The sequence below is a fragment of the Micromys minutus genome (genome assembly GCF_963924665.1).
Source record: "Micromys minutus genome assembly, chromosome: 33".
NCBI lineage: Eukaryota > Metazoa > Chordata > Mammalia > Rodentia > Muridae > Micromys > Micromys minutus.
The window spans coordinates 3,755,102-3,781,969 of NC_137968.1; the positions used below are offsets into that span (position 1 = coordinate 3,755,102).

At 50.1% G+C, this 26,868-nt stretch overlaps 2 protein-coding genes across 2 annotated transcripts in view; one reads left to right on the plus strand and one right to left on the minus strand.

The window, feature by feature from the left end:
• Window positions 1–18,482, plus strand: part of GRHL2 (grainyhead like transcription factor 2) — a gene marked incomplete at both ends in the record, with an annotated part of 84,153 nt that extends 65,671 nt beyond the window's left edge. Inside the window, 5 exons of the mRNA XM_080909483.1 lie at window positions 826–857; window positions 6,879–6,973; window positions 9,697–9,782; window positions 17,502–17,566; window positions 18,368–18,482. Coding sequence (XP_080765609.1) covers window positions 826–857; window positions 6,879–6,973; window positions 9,697–9,782; window positions 17,502–17,566; window positions 18,368–18,482 — 393 coding nt within the window. The remainder of the gene's footprint in view (window positions 1–825; window positions 858–6,878; window positions 6,974–9,696; window positions 9,783–17,501; window positions 17,567–18,367) is intronic.
• Window positions 18,483–26,013: 7,531 nt separating this feature from the next.
• NCALD (neurocalcin delta) overlaps window positions 26,014–26,868 on the minus strand; it is an 85,155-nt gene continuing 84,300 nt past the window's right edge. The window contains exon 4 of the mRNA XM_080909501.1: window positions 26,014–26,134. Coding sequence (XP_080765627.1) covers window positions 26,037–26,134 — 98 coding nt within the window. The 3' untranslated portion in view covers window positions 26,014–26,036. The remainder of the gene's footprint in view (window positions 26,135–26,868) is intronic.

The window sequence follows — 26,868 nt, forward strand, 5'->3', positions numbered from 1 at the left end:
CTCCCATCCTGCGTGCCGGAACGTCAGCCTGAAGGAGAGATCTTGATAGTTTCTTCTTGTCTTTCTGGGGAATGTTCTGTGTAGTGATGAGACAACCAGAGGATTGTGACGTGTGCGTGTGTGTGTGTGTGTGTGTGTGTGTGTGTGTGTGTGAGAGAGAGAGACAGAGACAGAGATGTGTATGTATTATATGTGTGTGTGTATGTGTGTGTATATGTACATGTGTATATGTGTGTCTATACATATGTGTTCACGTGTGTGTGTGTGTGATTCTATGTTCATACTATAAGGTGGTAATAAATATATCCATACTTTTCGCATGGAGTAGATTTCTACTAAGAATTACTTTAACATTTCTATCTTGTCTTATTCCATAGGAAAACCAAGGTATAAGAGGAAAGAGTGAATATTGTATCTTGTCCAGAAAGGACAGCCTGTGTGTGTGTGTGTGTGTGTGTGTGTGTGTGTGTGTGTGTGTGTGATTGTGTGTGTGTGTGTGATTGTGTGTGTGTGTGTGTGTGTGTGTGTGTGATTGTGTGTGTGTCTGCCTCCTTTTTAGAAAGCTTTCAAGCATGTATCTGTGTTTCCTATGGAACGAAGGTGTCCCTATATCTCAACAGAAGAGAAATGGCTGAGTCTAACTGCCCTGCTTCCTGTTTGCAACTGAGGCTAAGGCGCCTCGTCACTCTTGACAGACGGATGGAGCACACAGCACAGCATTGCCAACCAAATGTATCCCCTTTCTTCTTGAGAGAGAGTTGCCTGTCCTGACAGCAGGTTTCCCCGGTTTATGCCTTCCCTCATGTGCCTTTTGTTTTCCCGCAGGTCTATTACAACACGGACGAGGAGCGAGAGGGGTAAGCCAGGAGACACGCTCTTCTCAAGCTCTTAATGAGCGTTGTGTGGGTAGCAATGGACCTTCTAGCCTGGGGCCACCCCCGACAGGAGTGGGACCCTCCTGTGTGCTTGTGACTTAGAACTGAGAAAGGAGCTATCTGGGTGGCAGCCGGGTGGTGACAGCCCCTCTCCCTGCATGCTTTTCTTTCTGTGCCCCGCCCCCTTCTTCCTACGGTCTGTCTGAATAAATTCTAAGTTTACAAGAGTGGCCCATCTTTTCTAGTGCGCTGTTTGCTGAAATCTTTCTGATAATTCTTCTTTCCCATTGCTTGAACCAAACATTGAGCTCTAGTTAAGACATTAATAGTGCCTGAGACACAAGTGTCCACTCTGGGCAGACAGACGGCTTTGAGGGGGCCCTGAGTAGGCTGAGAGTCTGTTCCCTGTCCTGTGGCTTTTAGATAAGAAGTTCTCTTCCACTCCTCCCCCGTGTGTCCCGGTGTGACAGGGGCAGGGGACTTTCTCATCTTTGCAGAGAATGTATGCCCACGTATAGATTTTTGGGGGCAGCTAACCCTTTGATATGCTTTTGATTCTTAACTCATTTTATGAACTCACAAGTTTGCAGCTATGAAAGGGCTGCTTTAAGGCCACCGAGGGGACTCTTTCGTAGGTCACAGTAGCCTCTAGCATTTTCTTGAGCTACGGGTAGATGTGGAGCTGACTTTTCCTTGAGTATTGCCAGTGATGGAATATTCTCTTCACTCGAGGAAGCCGTTACATTGTTGCTAAGAGCTAGACAGTTGCAGCTTTTAGGATTTAAAAGAAGGAAAACTGTACTTTGGCTTATGTGCGCTCTCCTTGGCTCCGTTACATTTAGGTCTGTGCCAAACAGAACAGGGGCACAACCAGGGGCAGATGTCAAAGTTGTTCCCTTTTGTGGCCTAAAGACAAGAGAAGCCTTTGCTATGTCATTTAGAGTTTCAGCCCCTTGAATGACACTGTCTTCTCTGGTTAATTCTTTTTTGGACTCCCCCCCCCCCCACACACACACACTGAAAAGTTTGCTTTATGAATCTCATTCTAAATACATTAACAGTCGAGCTTGTCACAGTGGCTTTGCTCTGGTGAACAACTTTTGACTTCTGTCCGTTGGCTCTTGCTCTGCTCTCTGGAGAAGCCTTTCCCTCCCTCAGCATTCAACCTTCTTCCCTGCAACTGTTCTTTGTTAAAATACAGTTTTGTTTTAATTTCCTTCATGGGAGACTACTAAAGGTAAACAAACAAAATGCATGTTCATTTTGCCTCTGGGTATGTCTTTGTGACAGTTGGGTGCTTGTTGCCCATGAAGGCCAGAAAAGGGTGCTGGGTCCCTGGAACTGGAGTTACAGATGGCTGTGAGCCTCCCTGTGAATGCTGGGAACTGAACCCAGGTTCTCTGGAAGAGCAGACCTTAACCTCCAGCCAGCTCTCTGCAGCTAGACTTCTAAGGTTGTCTGTCTGTCTGTCTGTTTATATCTTCTGATATTTGGTTTTCAGAATAAACACCATGTTTAGGACTACATCATTTCCAGGTTATATTGGGAACTCTCTTATAAGCTGGATGCTGTCTTTTTCTCTTAAAGCAAGTTAAAACTGTATTTATTTATTCTCCAATATCTTCTTTATGTTCACTGTTTTTATTCATTGTATATAGCTAACATCTCAAGGTCCTTTCCCCCCCCCAAACCCAGAGTCCTAGGCTTCCTCATTCTTACACGACACTTCCTAGTCGGTGAAGGACGTATAGCACAGGTTGCTGACCTCCTTCCTTGAGCAGACTTTGCCAAGTGACAGACTGAGGGTCAGATCTTTCCGGTGGTAATGGTAGTAGTGGGGTCCCTGGCTGGCCTTGAACTCACAGAGATCTACTTGCGTCTTCCTCCGGAGTGCTGGGATTAAAGGCCACCACACCCAGCCCAATTGCCAATTTTGAGTGGTCTACCGACTCAGAATGGTTTTCCATAGTTTGGAGACCTCTGGTGGAGACTGCCATTACCTGAAATAATGCTCACCGGAACTCTTCTGAAGCACGGCTGTACTGTGTAAGTTCCTCTGTGTGCTGCCAAGGATTTCTTTGATGACCCAGCAGCAGAACTGAGTGGTTACAGTGGGAATCTGAAAGACCTAAATATCGTTGGGACCTTTTCAGACAAAATGCTGCCGCCTTCCCGCTCAGAGGAATCAGTCAAACAACTTGCTATGGTCCAAACTTGTCCAGGACCGAACCTCTAGTTGCAAATTCTCTAAATATTGATTAGAAACGCCAGGCATACTGGCTCATGCCTACAATCCCAGAAGTCGGGGAGCTGAGGCAGGAGGATCCAAAGTTTGAGGCCGGCCTAGTCTGTCTACACAGTAAAAAACTCACGTCTCAATGCCAAAGACAATTAGTTTGTTCTCTTTATCTTGAAATAGAAGTAATCAAATCAACAGTGGTTGGAGCAAACAGAAATGATTAGATCTATGAATTCTAATCTTGAATCACATATTTTATGAGAGACAGCATGGCGTCCTGAAAAGGTTGCTGGCTTTGAGCTCAGGAAGCCCAGGGCGTCCTCTGGACTGCTCTTTATCCGTGTGACACCACACGCCAGCCTCTGGGTCCCTGGTAGCAGGCTGTCCTCCAGATCTAAGTCCCCCAAAGAGATAAAGTTCCTGGGAAGCCTCAGGAGAGTGTGCCGAGCCTGGGCTAGCCCAGTGTCTCATCTCAGCCTGGCTTTTGCACACTGGCTAAGGCCAAGTGGCCAGTGACCTACCTGTGACTCCATTGGCCGAGTCTCTCTGTCAGAGTTGCCTGGGTTGTTGTATAGTGATCTGTCACAAGACCCATGTTGGACTTTCAGACGTCTTCTGCGTGAGCAGTGTGGGCAGCCATGGTGCCTTCGTTAGTGCATGGTGGGTACTTAGCTATTGTTGTATGTGGTAGTAACAGCACTCCCTGGGTACCTGGGTACCAGCACTCCCTGGGTACCTGGACACTCGGTGCTTTTGCGCATACCGTGTTCATAATTTCACCCTGATTTCCCATTATCTGCCATTGACAGTGAGGGGGGAAAAAGGCTTTGCATAATTAAGAAGCCTCTCCAGAGTCATCTAGCTAGTAAGTGATAAAAGCAAGGGGTTGACCCGGTGCTTACCCACAATTCCCGGCACTCATCCTAGCCCTGAGAGGTGCCATCTTCAGTGGCATTGTCGCATCGGGCCCAAGCTTTTCATCCCTGTGATTTTGACTTAGCCCTGTGTTCCACTCTGTGTGGTGAGAAAGGAGCTGGTACCTACTCGGGCAGTGAGGCCAAGTGTCTGGCTTTCTTCTCTGTCGCTTCTTTGCTCTCTAGAAGTTTTACTAATAAGTCCTGGGCACCTTTGTAGCCCAAGCCTTCCTCTCACTTAGACCTAACACTTAGCAATACTTTTTGAGGAGTCTTGATATCATATCATTTGCTGATATCAAAGGTCTTGTTTACCTTGTGATCGACCCCACAGGCCCCGTGCTGAATATGCTGCTGCCCGGGGGTTTTCTACCTGATGGCTTGTGGAATGGCGATGAGGCCAGACTGAGCAATGCTCTCTCTGAAAAGTGTCACACCGTACCACTGGCTGCCTTGTCTGGTTTTGCTTTGAAAAAAAAAAAAATGGAGCTTTTGAATTCAGAACCCGTAAAACTCACTGACTCCCGCTGGGCTTATAGATTTGAAAGTGTCGAGAAGCATTTGTGGTCTCCCAAGAGAAGTGTGGCTTATCTGAGATACCATTTTAATGACAAAGTCTCCTGTGGTTTGGAATAAGGCGTTCTCAAAGGTTGACTGAACTGTAAATGACTCCTATGTGGCCCAGGAGTTTGACTCACACAGTATGGGAAGGCGTCTGCTAGTATTTCAGGCTTTGTACCAACTGTTAATGGCGCCTGGCTACTGTTGGGTGGATTTCCTTTTATCTTCTGGTTCGAAGTTCCTGGTTACTCCAGTTCCCAGGTGAGACGGAGAGAGAGCCAGGACCTGCTGTTTCCACAAAGCAGAAGGCAAGACGGAGGGAGCAGTGTCTTACGTCCATTACTGCCTTCCAACGGGAGCTTTAGGTCTGTCCTTAGCGTTTTCATTGTTTGACAGAGAGGGGATGATAGTCAGAGTGACTTGACTTCATGCCCTGCCTTACCAGCGTCACCTCACAGGCGGCACGGGGGAACAGTCTCTCCTCGCAGCTGAATCACCCTGTGTAAGGCACATTTGAGCCTTCTGTCGCTGTGCACATAAGGGCTAAGAGTGTCCTTCCGCTGACTCAGGCGAGCGAGGCACTGGGATGTGCTTTGAAGCTGGGACTTAGTACTAATTAAGGGACTTGATTGGCTGAGGCCCTTTGGAGGTAAATTAGGCATCATTGGTTCAGTGATATAAGACTAGCAATGTTTCTGGACTGGACCACAGGTAGTGTGCCCTGTGCTTTTTTTTTTTAATATTTATTTATTTATGTATTTTATATATACACTGTCTCTGTCTTCAGACACACCAGAAGAGGGCATCAGATCCTATTATAGATGGCTGTGAGCCACCATGTGGTTGCTGGGAATTGAACTCAGGACCTCTGGAAGAGCAGTCAGTGCTCTTAACCTCTGAGCCATCTCTCCAGATCACCCTGTGTTTTTATAACCTGGATTTCTGCTAACCTGGCTTGGGATGTAACTCTCTCCCATTCGGGAGTCACAGGGTTTTGTGCTATCTGCAAGACTGGGGTTAATACCGTGTCCATCTCCAGTGCAAGAGCGTGCATTAATTGTGATGTTTGTTCTGGGTGGAAAAATCTAGCCTTCTCCACATTTCTTTCCCTCAGGCCTCTCCAGCCTCTGGTCACTGTCACCGTTGTTGTCCTTGTCTGGTACCTCCATGTTGCTGCCCGCGAGTCCCCAACACGCATTGAGTTCTCTGGAGAGCCTCTTTTCCATTTTGATTATTTTATTAGTATTACGTGTGTTGCATAGGGGTGTGTGCTCACGCCTGTAGGTGTTCATGGAGGTGAGATACGCCGGATCCTTGGGATCTGGAGTCACAGAAAGCTGAGCCGTGTGACAGGGGCATTAGGACTTAAGGTCAGTCCTCTGCAAGAGCACTTCACAGTCTCTACTGCTGAGCCACTTCTCCAGGCTCCTCTTAAAGTTTATTAATTAATTTTATTTGACACGCAATGATTGTACGTATTTGTAGGGCATGGTATGGTCGTTTGACAGTGTACCCAGTGTATAATGATCGACTTGGTGTGATTAATATTCCCAGCCCCTCAAACATTGTCATTTCTCTGTCAACTGCTTCAAAGATGAAGGGACTGAGGTCCATGGATTTTAAGTCAGTTGAGGTGGTCTAACCCCCCCCCCCCCCCAGGTCCTGTCCTAACAGTTCTGGTAAGTGATCTGCCAGACAGTCCCCAGGGAAAGCGCCATTCTCTGCAGACCTGCATCCTCGTGTGTGAGATTGAGAACAGTAAATCTCCACTTCTCTCTTCTCACTTTTTTCTCTTCTAATTTCTCTTCCTCTCCAACAGTCCTCCCCTTCCCGTGGCGCGTCTGGAACGCACAGGGAACAGTCCGGACGGACCCCACCCAGAATGCTCTGGGCTCAACACCCCTCTTCCAGACGGGAGTGCTGGTGCCTTCTGCTGGCAGAGGAAGGGACAGGAGGCTGGGCAGTTAGAGAAGGGAGAACTACAGGAAATCAGGACAGTCTTCAGCAGATAGAGGTCTATGGGGGTGGCCTGTGTCTTCTGCTGCGTTCTAGCGGGGCCCTCAAAAGCACACAGGAGAGCCAGCCATGAAAGCATATGAAGGGGCTGCTGTGATTTGGGTGCCACGGAAGGGGTCATCTTTGGGGATCCATCTTTCTCCCTAGTTGGGGGTGGCCTGTGGGGGTGGGGGGTCGGAGGGGTGTGAGCAGGGGAGGGCAGGCACTCTGTAGCTGAGACCTCCCCTTGCTCTGATCCTCTCTGTGTACTTAATCACTTCTTGCCTTCCACAGCAGCAGTGTCCTCGTCAAACGGATGTTCAGGCCCATGGAAGAGGAGTTTGGCCCAACACCGTCCAAGCAGATTAAAGAAGAAAACGTAAAGCGAGGTATCTCTCCACTCTGATGTCCGCCGACCGGGCTTAGGGAAGGCAGGCTGTCCTGGCGTGAAGGATGGGGGAGTGTCTTGTCAAGAAAAACTCACTCCCTGAGACTGAATCATTGCTGACCCTGGTGGGCTTCTTACATTGGAGGCCACAGCCTTTCTGTTGCCTTGGGGGAGGGATTGTGTGTCTCCAGACTCACCCAGCAGTGAACATACACAGTTCAGAGGAGACAGGCTCTGTTCGTGGCTCTGCCGTCTCCACGAACCAGCGATTCGGAATTATTCCATACACAGAAACGGTTAGCAACAAGGTCGGGCCCATAGGAGATGGCAGCTCCCAGTTTACCACCAAACCTCCATTCCTTGGTGCCTCTTGCTCCCTAACTTTACTTAGGGTTATGGCCGAGTCCCAAGGAAACCAAGCGTCACACTGGTGACTGGGGTGAAAGTCAGACAAGAGGGCACGGTGACCTACAAGCAGTTAAAAAAAAATGTCACTTCCCCTTCCCTTCAGAAGTTCTCCTTGGAGAATGATGGAGAAGCTACTGGGCCCCTTGTTTGTCACCCTGAGCCCGTACTCAGCTCTAGGGTCAGTGGCGACTCCTACTGGCCATCTCTCTGTTTCCTGAAGCTGTCAGGGTGACTGGGTTACAATCATTTTGGGCCTCCACAAGAGCCTGCCTGCCTTTGGCTGTCTGGACCCTGGGATGTTGGTGGTTATTTGGTGGTGCTTTTGGCAGGATGATTGTTACAATTGCCACACCACACAAGGGAGCTAATGAAAACCGACTCTCTGGGCAGGCCCTCTAAGTGTGTGAAGCCCAGCGTACCCTCCAGGATAGCCGTTGGCAGCTCTGCTGGAACTGCCCTACCTTCCCCCCTCAAAAAAAAAAAAAAAAAAAAAAAAAAACCCGACAGACTTGAGCACTTCCCAGCCATCCCAGACGACGCTTGAGCAGAGGCTATTACAAGTAGAGGCTCATTTTAATAGAATGCAATTGCGGGTTCCCAAGGGTCAACCTGATGAAAATTGCTTTTCCCCCCACTCTTTGTTGTTGAGAGCTTCCGGAAGAAGTCGCAGACTTTTCAGCAGATAATAGCCATCAGCTCTTCTTGAATTTAATTGTCCTTATCTGGAGGTAACGGGGTCTGCATCCTATGTTTTTCTGTGTGTTGCTCACACCCTTTATTCATGGTAGCCTTTGGGTTACTAGGTAGTTTTCACGGACATGTTCAAGGGACTAAATTTGTAAATTTTTGGTGATGCGGCCAGTCTGCATATTTAATTGGCACTTCTTCTTTTTTTTAAATATTTAAATATCCCTCCTTCCCTGCTACCCCCCCCCCTTCCCTACATTCTAACTGAACATTCTCTGGCACAGAAGAAGACCTTGGGTAGAATCCATATCAATGTGGCCTTTTTAAGCACAGATTGAAGCCTTTGGGGAAAACGGGGGAGGGGGAGGGTTTGGGTTTATCTTATTTCATTTTCCAGTTCTGCTTCTGTGGGGATGGTAGCGGGATTAATAGCAGGACTGTTGTTAGATCTGGGCTCATCGGTGGTTTTGGTTTGGTTTTTGTCCTGGGCCGCTTTCCTTAGTGTGGACAGATGAGGGGCTTCAGCTTTGTCTTTGTTCTCTTTCTTCTCTCTGCCTGCTGCTAGAGGACAGAGTAGTTATCCCTCTGGGGCTGCAGGATTGTACCTGAGTGACAGTGGCCATCGCTTGGTCCTGACCTCCCAGCGTGATTGACAGTTGGAGGTCACCGTGATCGGGAGAAGCAGTGCCTAGGGTGGCCATGTCTGTGGGGCTACATCTGCTTCCCTGAGGTCCATTCATACCGTTTATGTGGCTCCGGATCTGCGGCCCCGTCCGTCCTGTCTTAGTCGCACGCTCTCCAGCTCAGAACTTTCACAGAGAAAGGAATGTAAAAGCTTGGCCCAGCTTGAAGGAACTAGTTTCTGGAGGCGTCTGTAGATTGAAGACTGGGTCCTTATCTGTGTGCTGGGCCTGGACTGAGCCTACCTCACGGGCCTTACTTCACGGAACTGGCAGGCAACCCTATGTGGTAGTTTCTAGTGTGGGTCTCACAGATGATCCAGGCATGGAGAAATTAAATCACAGCAGAGGCTGAGCTGGACTCAGATCTGTGATTCTCCACATCCTAAGTTCTTCCTGGACTGTCCCATGCACCTGAGGTTGTCTGCCAGCCCTATCTTCCTGGTGGCTTTCCTCTCTAGACGGCCACTCCTGAGGTCTTCACAATCCAGAGATCCTTGAGCCCCCACTTCTGGGCATTCTTCCTAACCTCACGGGGCAGGACCTGGCTGGAGTGCATTGTCTCTTGCTTTCCCTACATTACTTTCTCAAGCCTGCCTGCCTCTCCTAGTGGACCAGAGACTCCCTAAAGGCAGAGACTGGGGTTAACTAACTCTATGCTCCAACTGGTATATACAGCCTGCGGCTCCTGGGAGCCTTCCGTGGTATTCGCCGAATGAGCAAAGATGCAAATAAAGAGACCGTGTGTCCACCCAGAGAGACTCAAGTATGGATATACAGGCACCAGAGCATTTACATCCCTATAGCCATTAGCCTGTTGGCAGAGCAGGTGGCGTCAGCCTGACCGGAAACAGTAAGCAGGTGACGGCAGCCTGACCGGAAACAGTAAGCACGTGACCGGAAACAGTCCCAAGCCTCTGCTCACTCCGGTCCTTCCCTTCCCTTGCAGTGCTTTTGTATGTGAGGAAGGAAAACGACGACGTGTTCGACGCTCTAATGCTGAAGTCCCCCACGGTGAAGGGCCTGATGGAAGCGGTAAGTCACAAGCCCCTGTAGACTCCGGGAGCCCCGCCCCGTTCAGCCGGGGAGTACAGTGCAGCTTCCCAGGGTGGCTCCAGAATGGGTTTACTGTCTTTTCCCTTTGGGGCGCTGCTGTGAGCGCGCTGCTGTAAACATCCAGGGGCTGGTTTTTGTTTGGGTGTCTGTTTCCAGTTCCTCGGGAGTATAGACAGACGAAACTTGGTCAGGAAGACACAGAATGGCATTTATTGTTGGTTTCAGCACCAGTGACTGTGGAGAGAGAGCAGGCGAATGGTTACCATGGGCTGGGGAGCAGGAGGTGGAATTGGTGTTTCCTGTCCCCGTGTCTCGACACCACCACCACCCCGCCTTTGTCTCCCGAACACTGGTTTAAAGGCTTTTGTCACCACCACCAGGCTCTGATTTTATACTGAGAAGGACCAGATAGTACAAAAGGCCTTGAAGGGGTGAGCCAAGATGGTGATGATTTATTGTGGTCGTTGTTGTTTTTGAGACTGTGTAGACTTGGGTATGCTAGAACTTGCTCTGTGTAGATTAGATTGGCCCCAAACTTAAACTAGAGATCCATTTGCCTCTGCCTCCCAATTGCTGAGATGAAAGGCTGAACCAAGATTTTTTTTTTTTTTTTTAAATGACCTTGGAATTGTCCAAGGATGAGCAAATACCCTTCAAAAGCCTGTAAGATGCTAAGCTTTGGCCATTCCCCTACCCCAGCCTGGCTTTCAAGAGCAGATGAAGGGGTTGCTGGTGGGAATATCCGAAGGTTATTTCAGGCCGGTGCTTAGTCCCCCCTGCTGGGGATGCGGACTGTACTGAGGCTCTAAGGTGACTTTGGTTCTTGCTTCCAGAGCGCTGGGACTATGGGGTTGTAGGCACGCACCACCAGGCCTTGCAGGAATCCACCTTTGTCCAGCCTCTCAGGTGTACGGCAGGGTGGGTAGCACAGATCTAAAACCAGGGGCTGTGCTGGGATCGTCCTGCTGTTGGTCCTCCATGTCTTCTTGTTCCCTCCATAACATCTGGCTAGTTTCAGAAATGGACCACCGTGGAACCAAAGGTCACCTTGAAGGGCATCTCCTCACACCTGCGGTTGTTTTGGTAGATGGTGATAGTTGAAGAGGCAAGGCCCTGGGTAGTGCCCTTTGACCTGCAGGATGAGGTCAGGTTCCCTCCATGACTCTGGGTGGTCTTTGGGCAATTCTGGCTTCATCTCTCCTTCCTTAAAGTTCCAACACAAACCACCTGCTTGCTTCTCAAGGGTTTTATTAAGAAAGGTCAAGAAGAGCCCTTTCAGGGCCCTCAGGCCATGTGGGCTGGTAGTAAGCTATGAACTGGACCTTCATGGGCTGTAGGGGTATCATGGAAGACCACAGAACTTCAGCCTGTTATGAAGATAGTGTCTTCTGAAGAACATTAGATCTTGTTAATGTAGTTCTAGCCTGAATTTATTTGGGTCTCTGTTAGGTAAGAAATCACTGAAATGTGGGTCCTCTGAGGACTAGGACTTTTTATTACACTCGCCAGTACGTGTTTGATGTTATAATATATGTGTGATGTACATATAATATACATGCATAACATTACACTCCACAGTACCAAACTCTTATATAAAATGGCATATTTCTGTGTAATCTCTGTATATCCTTCCAAATGCTCTAAACCGCACCTAGTTTACACTGCCTAATGAGTGTGAAATCTACGCAAATAGCATTGTTTAGGAAATGGTGACCAAAAACTAATCTGTACACATTGAGTAGAACACACAACTTTTATAAAATACTATTAATCTGTGGTCAGTTAGACCTGAAGTTACAGAAGGCAGACCGTGTGAGTGTGTGTGTGTGTGTGTGTGTGTGTGTGTGTGTGTGTGTGATTTATTTGCTAATACACACACACACACAATAGTTGCATAAGTATGGGTGATATGTGTTTGTGAAAATGAGCCTGCATATGTGAATGTGCAAATACTACCGTTCAGGGGTTGATATTATAGTCTTTGGGCTCGAGAAACCTCCGTTCCTTAGCAGCTAGGCAATGGCTCAGCCTGCGATTCATTCCTAAAATGGAAACAGCTAATCATCTGAGAACTGGCCGAGCCAGCGCCAGCAGGCCGCTCTCCCTGGCCCCAGTGCACCAGAATGGTCACATTGGCTTCGTGTGTGTTTGTCTGTCTGTTTGTTTTTAGTAAACCAGGGTTTTGAGTCTGGACCAGCATCAGAAAACACATAGTGCTCTTTAGATTCTGGGTTCTCAAATGCTCAGTGTCTAAGAGGATGGAAAGTTATTTTGGATCACAAATACATTGTATAGTAGATAGTAACCTGCCCTTGTGAAGTGTCTGCCAAGGTGGGGGAGGGAGGTGTGGTGGGGGGAGGGAGGTGTGGTGGCAGGGAGGGAGGTGTGGTGGGGGGGGAGGTGTGGTGGGGGGAGGGAGGTGTGGTGGGGGAGGAAGGTGTGGTGGGGGGGAGGTGTGGTGGGGGGAGGTGTGGTGGTGGGGAGGTGTGGTGGGGGGGAGGGGGGAATGTTGCCTGTGTCTCATCCAAAGTTCCTGAGTCAGAGAAAGACACCTGAACCTGAGGGATGGACTTCAGGAGTCACAGTTTGTCCAGTGCCCTACCGAAAGCTAGCCCTCAGCACAAGATGGCACTGTGACCTTTGGCCTTCATATTTTGTTTAGACTCAATTTCAGAAGAATGCGGTCATTTAGAGTTTATTATTTTTGGTGACAATTAAAAGTCTTGCAGGAAAATAAAAACTGATAAATGGAGGATAGAAACCTCTGAAGGAAGTTTCTTTAGGTAAGAAAGAAATGTTGTTCACCCGGAGCCGGCTTGTCCTTGTCACTGTTGTTAGAGGAAACCGATTTTATAAGGGCACAAACAGCCCCACCCCCTAGTGGGAACATGGTAAGGCTTACTTACCTTAGCACCTCTGTAGGTGGGCTCATTGAGAGCCCCAACCACAGCCTTCGCTTCCGGCCCCACTCCCTTTACCTCCCCTCAGATTCCTAGGCATTCCTAGAAATCACCAAAAATAGTAAGTTCTAAGCTTCAACACTGGTGTCTGAGAAGCGTGACCTGGTGTGAGTCCTCACGTGAACTGGCCCTGGTTCTTCCCTAAGAGCTGTTTCCATGGAGTGGGAGCAAGGCCTCTCTATCCCTTATGGGGCTAGGTTCCTGCAGTGTGTTGTGCAGCTAAGGAATGCCACCTCTACTGGCTGCTTTTATGTCAGCTTGACACAAGCTGGAGTTATCACAGAGAAAGAAGCCTCAGTGGAGGAAATGCCTCCATGACATCCAGCTGTAAGGCATTTTCTCAACTACTGATCAAGGGGGAAGGGCCCAGCCCATGGTGGGTGGAGCCACCCTGACCCAGCCCATTGTGGGTGGAGCCATCCCTGGCCCAGCCCATGGTAGGTGGAGCCATCCCTGGCCCAGCCCATTGTGGGTGGAGCCATCCCTGGCCCAGCCCATTGTGGGTGGAGCCATCCCTGGGCTGGTAGACCTGGGTTCTATAAGAAAGCAGGCTGAGCAAGCCAGGGGAAGCAAGCCAGTAAGTGACATCCCTCCATGGCCTCTGCATCAGTTCCTGCTTCCTGACCTGCTTGGGTTCCAGTCCTGACTTCCTTTGGTGATGAACAGCAATGTGGAAGTGTAAGCTGAATAAACCCTTTCCTCCCCAACTCGCTTCTTGGTCATGATGTTTGTGCAGGAAGAGAAACCCTGACGGAGGCACCCCCTAAGTCATTTCCTGAATGGGTATGGAATTGGCCTGGCCTCTCTTCCACTGGTGTCTGGTAGTTTGGGAATAGGAACCACTGTTGCTGTTGAGGAAGGAAGACCTCTAGAGCCAACAGAATTACAACGCCTAGACTAAAGCTATCTCCCCTGTATCCCTGTGTGCCCCGCTGTTCCTTCTGAGACAGGAAGTGCTCTGATAGAGTCCCCTGTTTACCACATTTCCACATGGTGTCAGCGTCACACTCTAGGGTAGTGTGAACTCCCCTGCAGAGCAGATAACAGTTCTGGGGTCTCCTCTAGCTGAAGACTCTGCTTCCCTGTCCGGATTCCCTGTCAGCCTTGTGTTGCTTGGATATATGTGCACAGGAGTATAGAGGGCCTTGGAAAAAGCCTTTTACTTATTTTAGCACAGTTTTTGGCATTAGCAGACAAGGTGCTAGAGTTTCTCTCAGCATTTCTTCCCTCAGCGTCTCTCCCTCGGCATCTCCACTTCCTGTCTCCATCCTCTCTGGTTTTTAGTAGTCTTCTAAAAATTCTTTCTCTTTAAAGAAAGTGATTATTGGCAGTGATGGAATGTGGAAAGAAGAGGACCGTTTGTGGTTGGTGGCCGTTTCTGTAGCCCACACAGATTTCCTATAGTCTGTGAGCCAGACTACGCAATGGGTGGGGTAGCTCTCTTAGCTAGGGCAGCGTATGCTCACTTAAACAGCTCTGTGTTTCTGTGCCTGGGTGGTTTCTGTGCCTTTATGGCTTCTGCCTTACTTTCTGCTTGACTTTTGGCCATAGACCTGTTTGAAGTGTAAGCAGAAATAAACTTTCTCCCCAAGTTGCTTTTGTTCAGCATGTCTCACCCCCTCACCAGGGAAGCAGAGCAGTTCACCCGGCAGCTAGTACCTGTCAGAGGCGTTTGTCTCTTGGTGTCAGCTATGTCCTCAGATCCCCGGGCACAGGTGTTTGTTGGCTTACTTACCATCTGCAGGGTGCATGCTTGCCGAGGGCTGCAGGCTTTGCGTTTGATTATCACCATCTCTATATGCACGGGATGGAAACAGCACCATTACCAGATAAGGAAACTGAGGTTGGGCAAGATTGGTGCCTCTTTTCCCAAGCTCTTCCCAAAATGCCGGAGCCACCCTAAGCTCTCAGGCAACTTCAGTCTAGGTAGACAGATGTCCACATGTTAACATACAGAAAGAATAGTCAGTGTGAGTCTCACAAAGAATGGGGGGAAGGAGAATCAGGAACAGGCATTTGGGCAAGAGGCAGGTCAGCATTGATCAGCCCAGTCTTGAGTTCAGATCTCAGGAGTGCTATGACCGTGGACAAAGAGGAGGAGACAGAATCTGTGAGCATCCCATAAAGGGATGCCAGGCTGCTTGGAGGGTCAGTGATTGGCACGTGTGACGCTTGAAGGGGCGTGCCTGGGAGTGAACAGCACACAGCGCAGGTAGGGCTCCCAATTGCCAGCCCAACGCAGCCTCCCGCAGGCGGCACCTCCGTAGCCTCTGGATCCTGATGGAGCCCCCTTGCTCCGAGTCAGAATCTGACCCAGCCTACCTGGGATGTCTCATCTCTTACTAGGTCAGTTCCATAATGGCTGGAAGCTCCAAGTTTCCTCATCTGAGACACAGCTCACTGAGCCTAAGCAAGGCAGAGTTCCATGCGTCCAGGCGTTAGACACACGGTGCCCGTTCACTAGACGGCTGCTCATGGGCCCCTGCTGATTGCTACTGCGGCTCTCAATGGCAGCCCAGAGCAGAGACTGCTGGTGCTGAAGCTACCCGTCATCTAGTTCTGACTGACGTCAACTGATTCATGAGCCAGAATGCATTTGTTCATGCTCTGGACAGTGGAGAGCAACTGCCCAAGAGAGAAGTGTGGCCAGACGTACCGAGGGAATAAGTCAAGACATAATGAGCAGCAGGCTGCTCTGTAGTTCCTGAGGACCAGTCCTGAACTGCGTGGTTCTGGAACAAGGAATGAGTGAGGAAGTGAGGTCACTCTTGAGAACCTCATCACTTCAGCGGGAACTGAATTCAGTTCAGGGCCCAAGGGGCAGGACTAGTTAACCTTGGACCCCTCCCTTCCTCCCTCCTTCCTTCTTTTTCTGGGGCTCACGCATCCCAGGCTACCTTCAGACCTTGCTGTGTAGGGGGGATGGCATCTTGCCAGAGCCCAAGTTCTCGCCTTCCGCCCTGTGCTTTCTGAGGGTTGGACTCTGGTTGGCCTTTATCTACTGAGCCCTTTCACTAGCCAAGAAGTGTGTCCTTGCTCTTAAAACAAGCAAACAAGCACCTTTGTTCATTGGGGCTTATCGTGGCTGTGGGGAAGCCTCCTCGGGACCCCTGCTGAGGGAGGAGCTAGGATTCTATGGAGCAGACGTTTCTCAGGATCTAAGTCTGGTCCCAGCCTCACCTGCTTCAGCTGCCCGTGGAACACTAGTGGTTGTGAAGAGAGGCCCATGGTGCGTATTGGGGTCCATCTTCCCCGAGCCCGGCTCAGCTCTTGCCCCTTTGTACTCAGAGAAACAGCGGGTGGTTAAAGTAAGCAGTGCAGAATTCTACAGAGCGAAAGGAGCTCGGCCCGGCCCGTTATCAGTGGGGGCCATTAAAAAGTCAGTTTGCCAGCTACATATTTTCTGTATGTTTAAGCATGTGTAAAGGTTGAAAATGCAGACAAGATTGTACTATGTGGACAAATATTCACCTGGTTTCTCCCATCTAATATGCAAAAGATTTTAAAGGTGTAAGTTGGTATCAGCCTCCCATATTTTCAGATGTAAAGAAAGTATCAAGAAACTTAATAGATGTGTGTGTGTGTGTGTGTGTGTGTGTGTGTTAAGAACAGTTGTCAGACTGCTAGACGTGGAGTGTATACGCTTCTAGAAGCTTTGCTTCTGCCAAACTTCCTTTCCAGGAGGCTGAGGGTCGCTATCCCATCCACAGAACCTGATGCTCGCACCAATGTTCGATCACGACTTTGTTTTGTTTTAGGTTTCTTTTTAATGTGTCATTGTGTCTGCCATGTGTGTGCAGGTACTTGGGGAGGCCAGAAGAGGGCGCCAGAGCCCTCGGAGCTGGGAGCCTCACCCAGAAAATGCATTTTAACCTGCTGAGCCATCTCTCTTGCTCCTCATTTGCATTTTGATAGTTAAGTTAAAAGTACTGTCTTCCTTGCTTTCATTTGAAGAACTTTAAATAAAAGGGCAGTACAGTTTTCACACACTTATCGCCTGATTATATTTTTATTCTGGCAATGCTGGGTTATAGTGTTTTCTCTCCTGCCCGGTTCCCCGTTGGGTTTTCACAGAGCAGTTTGCTCACATCTGTTGTGTCTGTACACTTGATATACTGATATTCTAGAATTGCACATTGTCATTAATGTTAGCCTGTGTGCAGTTTCATGTCTCCCTGGAAAACCGAACTTTAGCTGATGTCAGGCTCACAGCCCCCCCCTCGCCCCCCACCTCAGTGCTGGGACCCCCAGCGTGTACTGCTACGCCTGGCTCCCTTGAGATCCTTTCTGATGTATGGCTGCCCGTTTAATACGACACTGTGATTGGGAGCTTTTAAAAGCGCTATCAGAAACGCCACTGTTACCAAGCTTGTTTTGCTGAGTAAGCAGGGAAGGGTGGTATCAGGTACAGACTCGGACACTGGCACAGTCTGTGAGCTCATGGCACGAGCTGCCGTTCCCGTTTCTGCGAAGGGCAGAGGGATGTGAGGCTACAGAGAGGCAGAGGCAGAGTTAGTTGGGTTGCGACCCTTTCCGTTGCCAACTGACTTGGGGCCCCTTTCACTTGCTGATCTAGAAAGCCAGTGGCTCGGCCTGAACTATCTTGGAAAACCCAGGCTTTTGTTTGCCCTAAATGAAATGTTCCGATGTTCTCAGTAGGCAGAGTTGGCTGAGAGGAACGTGCTTCTCCCTGTGTCCCTGTTCTCTGCTGACCTGGTCCCCTGTTGTTTATTTTCAGCTGTCTGAGAAGTATGGGCTGCCGGTGGAGAAAATCACAAAGCTTTATAAGAAGAGCAAAAAGGGGTAAGAAAGCAGCTCGGCTTAGCCAACTACCATGTCTGCAAGGTGCATTCTTAGACGGCTTTATTTTTTGTGATGTTCGTGGCCCGAGATGCTAGTTAACAACCTTCAGTGCCTCTCTGGGGTGTAACCTGAGGTGCTTTCATCTAGTGACAGCAAGTGTTGTAAGTAGGTTGGAGTGGTCTAGACGTGGCGGGGACACTGGGGAAAAGGAGGTTAAAGAGCCACATGGGGTTCTTCACATTGGTTTCTGGGTGATAATAGCAGGGACAAAAATTAATTAGGGTCAAAGAAAATTACTGCAAGATTTCATTATTCCATTAATAGTGAAATCCTCGGACCTGCTTGCCCACATTGCTGAGAACAAGCAGCCCTTCCTGGTTGGGTGGTCAGGTGGTGCTGGGTTCCATGCTCAGAACTTCATCTCTTTTCTCTCACTAATCTGTCAGTTACTGATGAGAGAATGAAGCCCAGGGCCTGCTGGAGCATTCTGCCCTGTCTCACTAACCAGCTCAGATTCCAGGGAGGGGGGATGGAAGGGGTGTGGGCGGTCTGTGGCCTGAAGGCTCGCAAGCCTCACTCACCTCTGCCCCTCCAAGGCCTTTCTAAAGCCTCCTCTGCCAGAGTCGGTGCCTTTAAGCTCTTCTGGACCCTTTTCATAAATAAAATAGACCTGGGGTTCCCAGGCTTCCTGAGTCTCCATCCGGTGGCTGACGGAGCTTCAGGCTTGAGCCCTTGTTGGAGAGGCAGTGGGTGCGCGCTGAGCTCTCTGCTCACTGACTTTGTGTCTTACCCCATCGGCAGCATCCTGGTCAACATGGATGACAACATCGTTGAGCACTATTCAAACGAGGACACCTTCATTCTCAACATGGAGAGCACGGTGGACGGCTTCAAGGTCACGCTGATGGAGATCTGAGGTCCCTCCACAGAGCTTCCGGTGCACGCCTTCCTGGGAGAGATGGGATCTGCCGCCCCAGAACCTGGATACCCACCTCACCACCTCACAAGACTGTTACAGAACTGCTGGGAAGGGGGCGGGGCCCAGGGTCCAGTGACAGACTTCCTTCGACTCTTCCAATTGCTCTCTGTACAGCCCAAGCCCTCAGCGAACTCCTTCGAGCCTGGGAGGCCCTTATTTATTGCCCATTTTTACCCCAAGAGCCCTCCAGGACTCTGCAAGTTACTCATAGCTCCATGTGAGACCTTCAGAGTCTCCCCTTTGAGGGCAGTGGCAAACCTGGGGACCTTTTCCTTACCTCCCCACGTTCCTTGAGTGGACGGACCCGATACGCTGCTTCCTGGTGTGGTCTTCGTGGATGGGGTAAGAAGGACTTCAGTTTACTGGCCCCAAGCCCTGAGATTGCTCCGAGGAAGGTCCATTTGATCAGTACCTCCAGGGGAATCTCAGCAAATCGCCACTGGGCCGTGTCAGTAAGGAATGCAAGAGTCTGCCTGGTGGCTGTGTACATAATCTGTACATAATACTGCAGTAATATATTTTACCTGTGGTGTGTGGGCATGTTTACTGCCATTGGCCTGGAGATTCAGAGCATGCTGCTCTAGCCAAGAGGAGGTTGGGACAGTGGCCTTCGGGATGTCATGGTGACAGCCAGGGTGGACTCCCCACCCGGCCATGCCTGAGGACTTGTTTCCGCAGAGCCCTCTCTCCTCAAACTTTCCCAGAGGCCATCTCGTCTTATTTTATGGTGATACGCTGTCTGAGCTCCTCCTTTGAGCTTATGGGACGTCTCTTGAACCCTGTGCAAAGCCTCTGTACTGGGGCCCTGTCTCGGGGACCTGCTGCAGAACTGCTTGGCCGACTTGGGGATCCTGGACACTGTGGTGCCTCAACGTTTACAAGCATGTCCTTCATCTCAAGTGGCCCTTTTAAGATTCCCGCTGAGCCAGCAGCTCTGCCGGGCTGTGGGCAGCGGACAGTGCTTCGCCTTGCTTCTGATGGGAGCAAGTGAGGCTGTCCACACTGGCTGTGGAAAGCGTGGGAGCCCTTCCACTTCTGAAACCAACTCTGGGGGGTGCTCTGGAGAACTGAGGCTGTTCCATCTTCTCGCCCATGGAAGGTCAAGAGAAAACGGCTTACCCCAACAGTCATGAAAGCGTGCCCGGTCGTGGGCCCTGTTCTCTCTGAGAGAACCGGTCAGTAGCTCCCTTAGGGTTAAGGATTGGTATGCCCCCCTGTGGGCAGAGCACTAGTTTGGATAGCCAGACACACCCCACCCCAAGGCCTGGATAATGGAACCGCTTCTGTGGGAAGGTCTAAATTTGTCCTGAAGCACTTTGACGTCTTACCTGGAGGCTCTGTTCTCCAGGCCCTGCCTTCCCGCTCTCCCTGCACCCAGGGCCCAGAGCAGCTGAGGCCGACTTAGCCCAGCTATGGCTCTTCAGAGCCACAGAGAAATGGAACGGAACGGGATGGAGAGTAGGTGCCTTAACTAAGAGGATACTAAAGGACAGCAGGGGCACCTTTTCGAGAGCCCGCTGGACTCCTTTTCCTCCTTTTGCTGTCCTGGGTTCAGCTCTGTTCCTGCCCCTCACTCCAAATGCCATTTCCTAAAACCAGCAGCCTGGGGACCCTCCAGGGCACTAGTGCGTCTCTGATCTAAGACGACAAACTGCTCTACATGCTTCCCGTGCTACAGCACTTGGGGTTAGCTGCAAACACGGTCTGGGCTCAGGGTCCCAAAGCAGCCCGACAGCTCTTTTCTCTAGTGTCTCTGGGGCCGAAGACAGGCCAGAACCAGCTTTCCCTTTGTCCCTACAGTCCTTGAGATAGCAACTGTCAGAGCCAGGGGTGGGAAGGCACCGGGAGCGGCCCAGCGTCGGGTCTGGGAGCGTCCGCTGGCGGATTCCCGTGCGTCTCATCTCATTCCTCGTGGTGTTGGCCGAGCTCTGCTGAGCCTCACTTCCTGAACAGAAACACTCCAGAAAGACGGACAAGCTTGCCTTGTCCCGAACTAATCTCACCCAGAGAACTTCTAGTTTGCAGTAATCCACAAAAGATGGGGGACAGGTATTCCGTTCCATGTCTCCACGCTGTTGAAACCTCCTCGGTGTTTAGAAATTGGAGCCAATAGAAAAACGCACAGTGGGCTGTCACCTTGAAATTGGTTCCTAAAAGACGCCCCGACACAGTAACCTAGGAAGTTTGAAATGAATGAAAACATTTTCCTTCATGTTTTAATAGTCACAAAAATGGAATAGGAAAAGAGGGTTTGTGCCAAATTCTAAGAATGGCCCTTTCTGAGTGACAAGGAGGGGAGACTTGTGTGTATAATCTGCTCCCACATAAAAAAAAAAAAGTAAATGTAACTTAATGGTTTTGTAAATGGGAGAGGGGGAATCTATAAACTATAAATATGTTATTTTATTTTTTGTACATTTTTAAGAAGAAAAAAATAAATATTCACAACATGAGTCCAACAGCTGTGTCTGGGGCTTTCTGGGTGGTTGACAGCTGCTGTTCTCTGTCCCCCCCCACCCCCCAAGAAGACTGTGGGTGGGGTCTGGGCTGCTCCTGACCCCCAGGCCCTGCTTGCAATGGAACACAGACTTGCTCCCTACCTCACCCCCAATAATCTTACACTAGGCTTGTACGGGATGAGAGGTCAAAGGTCAGCGGGAAGCCTCCAGCGTGGTTCTGTCAGTTGCCTTTGACTCAGGTGGGTTCTGTTCACTCTCCTTTTCCTGCCACGCCAGAACCGTGCCAACCTCTGCCCAGAGCCTGAAGCCACACAGCTCATCCCTCAGTTCCAGCTCCACATTCTCTGACCCCCAAACTCACACCTCTGTACGAGGCTGTCCTGGGAGTCTGGGAACCATGGGAACCAGGCACACTGCTCTAGCTGCAGTGGTCCCCCAAGAGCATCCATCCCGGCAGCTGGCTCTTTACAGCGCCCCCCCCTCCCCGACTCCAAACCCAGCACTCGGACCCTGGCTGACTGCGAGCCCAGGAGATCCCTGCTTTCTGCTCACACCCAAGGTAAGGAGGAACAGGCCTCGGGTGGGGTGTTTATTATGGAAACTTCATGGGATTGGAAATGGGCAGCGAGCTTTTTTTTGTTTTTGTTTTTGTTTTTTTTTTTAATCCGCCTTCCTCAGGTCTGATTGTTGTTCACACCCGCCTGATTGGGTGGTTTGGGGGGTGTGGGGGGTCACCACACCATTCCCTGTGCTTGTGGACATTAGTGTGAAATGTGCCCCGTGAACTTGGGGAGCTCCTCGGTGCCGAACTCCCATCTGTCCCCAAAGGTTCTCCAGCTCCGTGTCTCTCCAGACTCCTCTAAATGGGTACACGGTTAGAACTGGGAAGAGCGGGAAGATAGTGGGGCTCTGGTGAGCCAGAAGCAGAAGAGAAAAAAAGGTGAAAAAAAAAAAAGGCACCGCTGGTGAACATCACCCCGTGCTCATGGGCATCAAATACCCACCACTAACCACTTGGGAAAGAGTGTTTGCGATTTGCCGTAGGTAAGAGGTGAAGTATTTACCGTGGTGTTCAATGCGGGACAGACGTTTACAACTGATAGAGTCAGGGGTTCCCCCCGCCCCCTCCCCGGCTGACTTTTCTGCATGCAGTGCTCCTCTAAGTCACACACACACTTCCAAGCCTGCCACACTTACGCTGACTGGTGTGTGTGTGTGCGCGGGGCCGTTTGCCTGTCTTCCTGGGGATGGTGAGGATTTTTATTAGCATGTACCAATCTCTTTAAGGTATTTGCATACATGTATAAATTGGTCATGTTCATCCCTGGTTACTCTGTCTTGACCTCCTTCCTGCTGACCCCCTTTACTTTCCACAGCCAGCCCAGTTCTTCCATATGTCTCCCGTGGTGGGGGGGGGAGCTCAGTGACGTTTAGAGCGTGTTATTTAGAGGAGCACGGGTCACCTTAATCCCACTTTCACACCAAGTTACACCACTGAAGAAAATGTCTCTCGTCTCCTCGGCTCTGTTACCGCAGTGGCTCCTCAGCGAGGGGCGGGGCTGTAGTCTCTCCTATCCCCAACCCCCACTCCTACTCCCCACGGGCCCACCCTGGTGCATGATGGTGAGTATTTGACTTCCGGTCGGGGTTGGCGAGTCCAGCTGCACTGCGCTTTGAAATGTTTTCACTATTTCTTTCAGAGATACTGAGATTAATACCAGCTATTCCCTGGAAAACCCGTGCGGTTAATGCATGTTTGGTCTGGTGCTCACATGGTGTGGGAGCTCCTGACGGTCACAGTGTTTGCATCCTAGGGGCGTCTGGGGCCGTGCATCACATTAACACCTGGTAGAAAAGATTCCAGGCAGCAGATATGCGTAAGTTAGGAATGTGGGGAAATGGCTCTTTAGGGACTCCGGCCATCTTCCCACCATCCGCATCATGGATGACTTGACGCGTTTCAGACATTACTTGTACAGAGAGACTGACTACCTATGTGCATAGAAGAAGCCTCCCCATCATCTCAAAGGTCTAGCTGGCCTCTGAGAGGCCTGTTGTAGCATCTAATCTGGGGAGCAAGACAGCATAGCCTTTCATAGCCTTTGGGGCTGCAGTCAGATGATGGTGGAATGGGAACAGCTTTATGCCGAGATGCAGGGGCTTTGGAGCAGGGTCTTGTCTTTTACCTCTTTCACTAACCCTTCCGCTCTGGGAGGAAGAGGGGTATACTGCTTTCTGCTTGTTTTTCTTTGTTCGAGACAAGGGTTTCTTTGTATATTCTTGGCTGTTCTAAAACTTGCTCTGTAGACTAGGCTGGCCTTGAACAGATGGAGACCCGTCTGCCTCTGCCTCTCTAGTGCTGGCATTAAAGGCGTGCACCACCGCCACCCAACTATATTGCTTTCTTTAGGCTTTCCTAGATCCTACCAGGAGCAGTTTTCTTTTTTGCTTCATGTTTAGGGAAGGAGAGGAGGTGAGAGGGAGAGAAGGCCCAGCTGGGAAGAAAGTAGGGAAGACATACATGGACCAAAGATGCTTCAGAACCCCCCCCCCAACCTGGAACCTCCCCACCACAGAGTCTGCTGGAGGCAGTTTAGTAAGAAAATCTCGAATTCTAGACAATGATATTAAATAATAAACATGCTTTAATGCCAGGCAAGAGCTACACAATCAACCGATACGGGACCACGCCACACGGTATGACACACATATTATTAAAGTCATCTGTAGAAAGTCCCCCGGGAGTATTGCTGGGCAGGACGGTACCCACAGCATCCCTTCTCCATCCTAAGCGAGGTATGAACAGGCAGTCATCCTGAAATACCCTTCAAGCCAGGAGACGTTCAGTCCAGTCCCATGGGCAGCACTAGCTAGCTGCCTTTACCGGAACAAACAGGCTCCACTTCCTCCGGAGGTCTCCGATCACCGCACAGACCACGGGAGTGACCGATGACTTCAGGCACTTGGCCCTCCTGATGCTGTGAAGTCCCTTGGTCAAACGCCCATGCATAAAATTACACATATCCAATGCCTTCCTGGGCCAAGGTGGAGAGGAGGAGAAAACAGGTCTGTTGGGTCTGTGGGTCACCAGGGCCTTCTGGGGACCACAGGGTTCGTAACCTTTGCATCTGGCTCATTTCTGAATCCCCTCACTCCCACCCAACTCTTAGGTTCTAGGAAACAGGGTCTGGCTCAACCGGAGGCAGAGCCCAAGTAGATGAGTGTACCTAGAAAACACCCGCATGTTGGTTCCCTTCACAAGTTTATACTCAACCGTTTGAGTCAATTCTTTGCAAAAATAGACTTTACCATTTGGTCCACGGGAGTTGGCTAGCCTTAGTACAAAATGTAAGGAAATGACACTAGGAAAAATTAAAATCACAAAATCTAGGTCTCGAAATTTCAGCCCCCTAAGTGATTCATTTTCATCCACCGTTCAAGTTTAAAGTTCTGCCAGTTAAGAGTGTCACGGACCTGCGGGCTGGCAGGAACCTTTCCTTCCGGTTTTGTTTATCTTTTTGTGGTTCTACAGGACATGGTTTGGCTGCTGCCAGACAGAGACCTTCCTGCCTCCCCTTAGGGTTTGCCACCAACATTCCGAGAGCTGTTTGCCAGGCTTTGGCTTGCCCGTGGCCAGGAGTTTTATTTCCAGCCCTCATTTCAAAGACATGCGCATGAGGCGAGCAGCCCGCTGCTTCCAAAGAACACGGCGAGGAGGAGCTGGCGGTCCCCGTGGCCAGCCTCGGACGCTGCCGGTCCCTTTGCTGGCTCTTGCAATGGGTGAACTGCCTGGCTATCCCACACCTACTTGAAGGGTACCTGGGGGCAGGAGAAATGAACATTCTAGCGGTGACTCCCCCACCGAGGATGTGGGTTAAGCCGCTAGGAGGTCTCCGTGTCTGTAGAACATTAATCCGCTTAGGCAAGTGGCGCTTTCCTAGAGTTCGCTGCGGCGTGCAGGCCTTGGCGACTTGGTCACGTTGGAGCTCCCAGTGTTGCGCCCACGGACTAGCCGCCTGGAAAGCCAGCTTCGTGTCCTTCAGCCACCTTGACGCCGTCTGAAAACGAAGCCAGGCCCCCGTGACCATTCTTTTCATTCTTTTGTGATTTTTATGGAGTATATAAAATGTACTTAACTGGTACACTTGTGCAAAGACAGCTATGACTTTAAAATGACACTGACATTCATTGTGGTTGGCTTCACAATAAGCTACTAAAACAGTCTTCCGCAGTAAGATTGTATTAGCGCTCGCTGAACATGCATTTACAAGGCAAAAACACTTAGTTTGGTCTGCAATACCCAATGTTTTATATACAGCAGTCTTTTGACAAATCACAACTAGGCAGCAAAATGGTCTCGTGTGTGAATGTGTGTTTGATTTTTTAAAAAGAAACTCATGTTAGCTCAACTCATGTAAACCTGCGGGAGAAAAAAAAAAAAAAAAACCTAAACAGCTGAGCTGTCTTTTCCCATCTCTGTTAATTTCCCTTGATAAGTTCACAGCTTAGAAATTACAGCCTGCTGGGGTGGAAAGGAGTGGGCCTCTGGGGGGAATGTCCCAGCTCCTTTACCCCAGAGGGCAACCTGTTCTTGGAGAACTTAGCCCCAGGTGTCCGCTATAGCTCCCGGGCATGTGTGACCACAGACCCAGGTTAGGAGTTCTGTATTTCAAACAGAGCCCCTCAAAGCTTGCAGAAGGCTCTCTGGGCTGAATGTACTTCCCTTCTCTTGCCCCTCAAGCCTTGGGTTTTAAGATAGAGACGTCAGAATCAAAGGGAAAAAAATGATTAAAAAAAAAATCATCCACCAGGGAACACCACGAAGTCTGTGCATGCTCTTTACGTCCACCATGAAAGAAGCAAGGAGCGAAAGTGTCACAGGAGGGCACATCTGACTGAAGAGGGGATCGCGTCACCATCAGTATTGTTTGGCAAAAACAAAAAAAACGGAAAAAAAAAAAAAAAACTGAAGTAGGTTTAAAAGCTAATCAGGAGAGACACAGGAAGCTGTGGCGTCCTTGGGGTGCTGGGCTCAGAACTGGCCGGCGCTGCTGGGGTCGCACTGCAGGAGGCGCACGATGGATGGGTCGCTTTTGGCCCCTCGGATGAATTCTTCCAGGGAGAGTTTTCCTAGAAAGCAAGAGGACCAATGAGTGGCGGCCGTGGCCCTCTGCACTGTTGGGGGGCAGCGGGAGCGCCTATGGCTTCCCTCCGGGGAGGCCCCGAGACCCGGTGGCTGGAAGCCCACTTCTCTTAACCAGGTCCTGGCTCGGTGCACAGGGCCGCTCAACATCCCTTCCGAGACAGGAGCCCGGGCTTGGGGAGGTGTTGGCTCACCCTAGCCTGACTCTCTGCCCTAGCGGCCCTTCTGCCGCCTACCCTGGAGGCCCCATTCGGTATCCGAGGAAGGAGAAGCCCTAGCTCATCTGGGTGGCAAGGCTATGCCCTAGGGCCCTTCAGCCACCCCGTACTGGTTGGTGTACTCAGATAAGCCTCTCCTTGGGTGGGCAGAGCAGAAGTCTAGGTTCTTTAACAACTTTTGAAGGTGGCAGCATCTTCGTCCAAAGCCAGGAGAATGGAGTGTGGCCTAGACAGAGGGTGACCCACGGGTCCCTCAACCCAGGTGGCTTGAGAAGCCGGGCGTCTTTTCTCTTACCGAACCACCTTTCCTTCCTTCCTCCCCTCCCTCCTCTTTTTTTTTTTTTTTTTTTTTTTTTTTTTTTTTTTTTTGACACGGAGTCTCACCATGTCGCCCAAGCTTCCTTTTGTCTTTAGATCTCTTACTTGGGCCTGCTCACTTTCCCCGGACACCCAGTTTCCCTCTGCTTAACTGTTTTCCAGTAAAGATCCTTTGTCACTGTCAT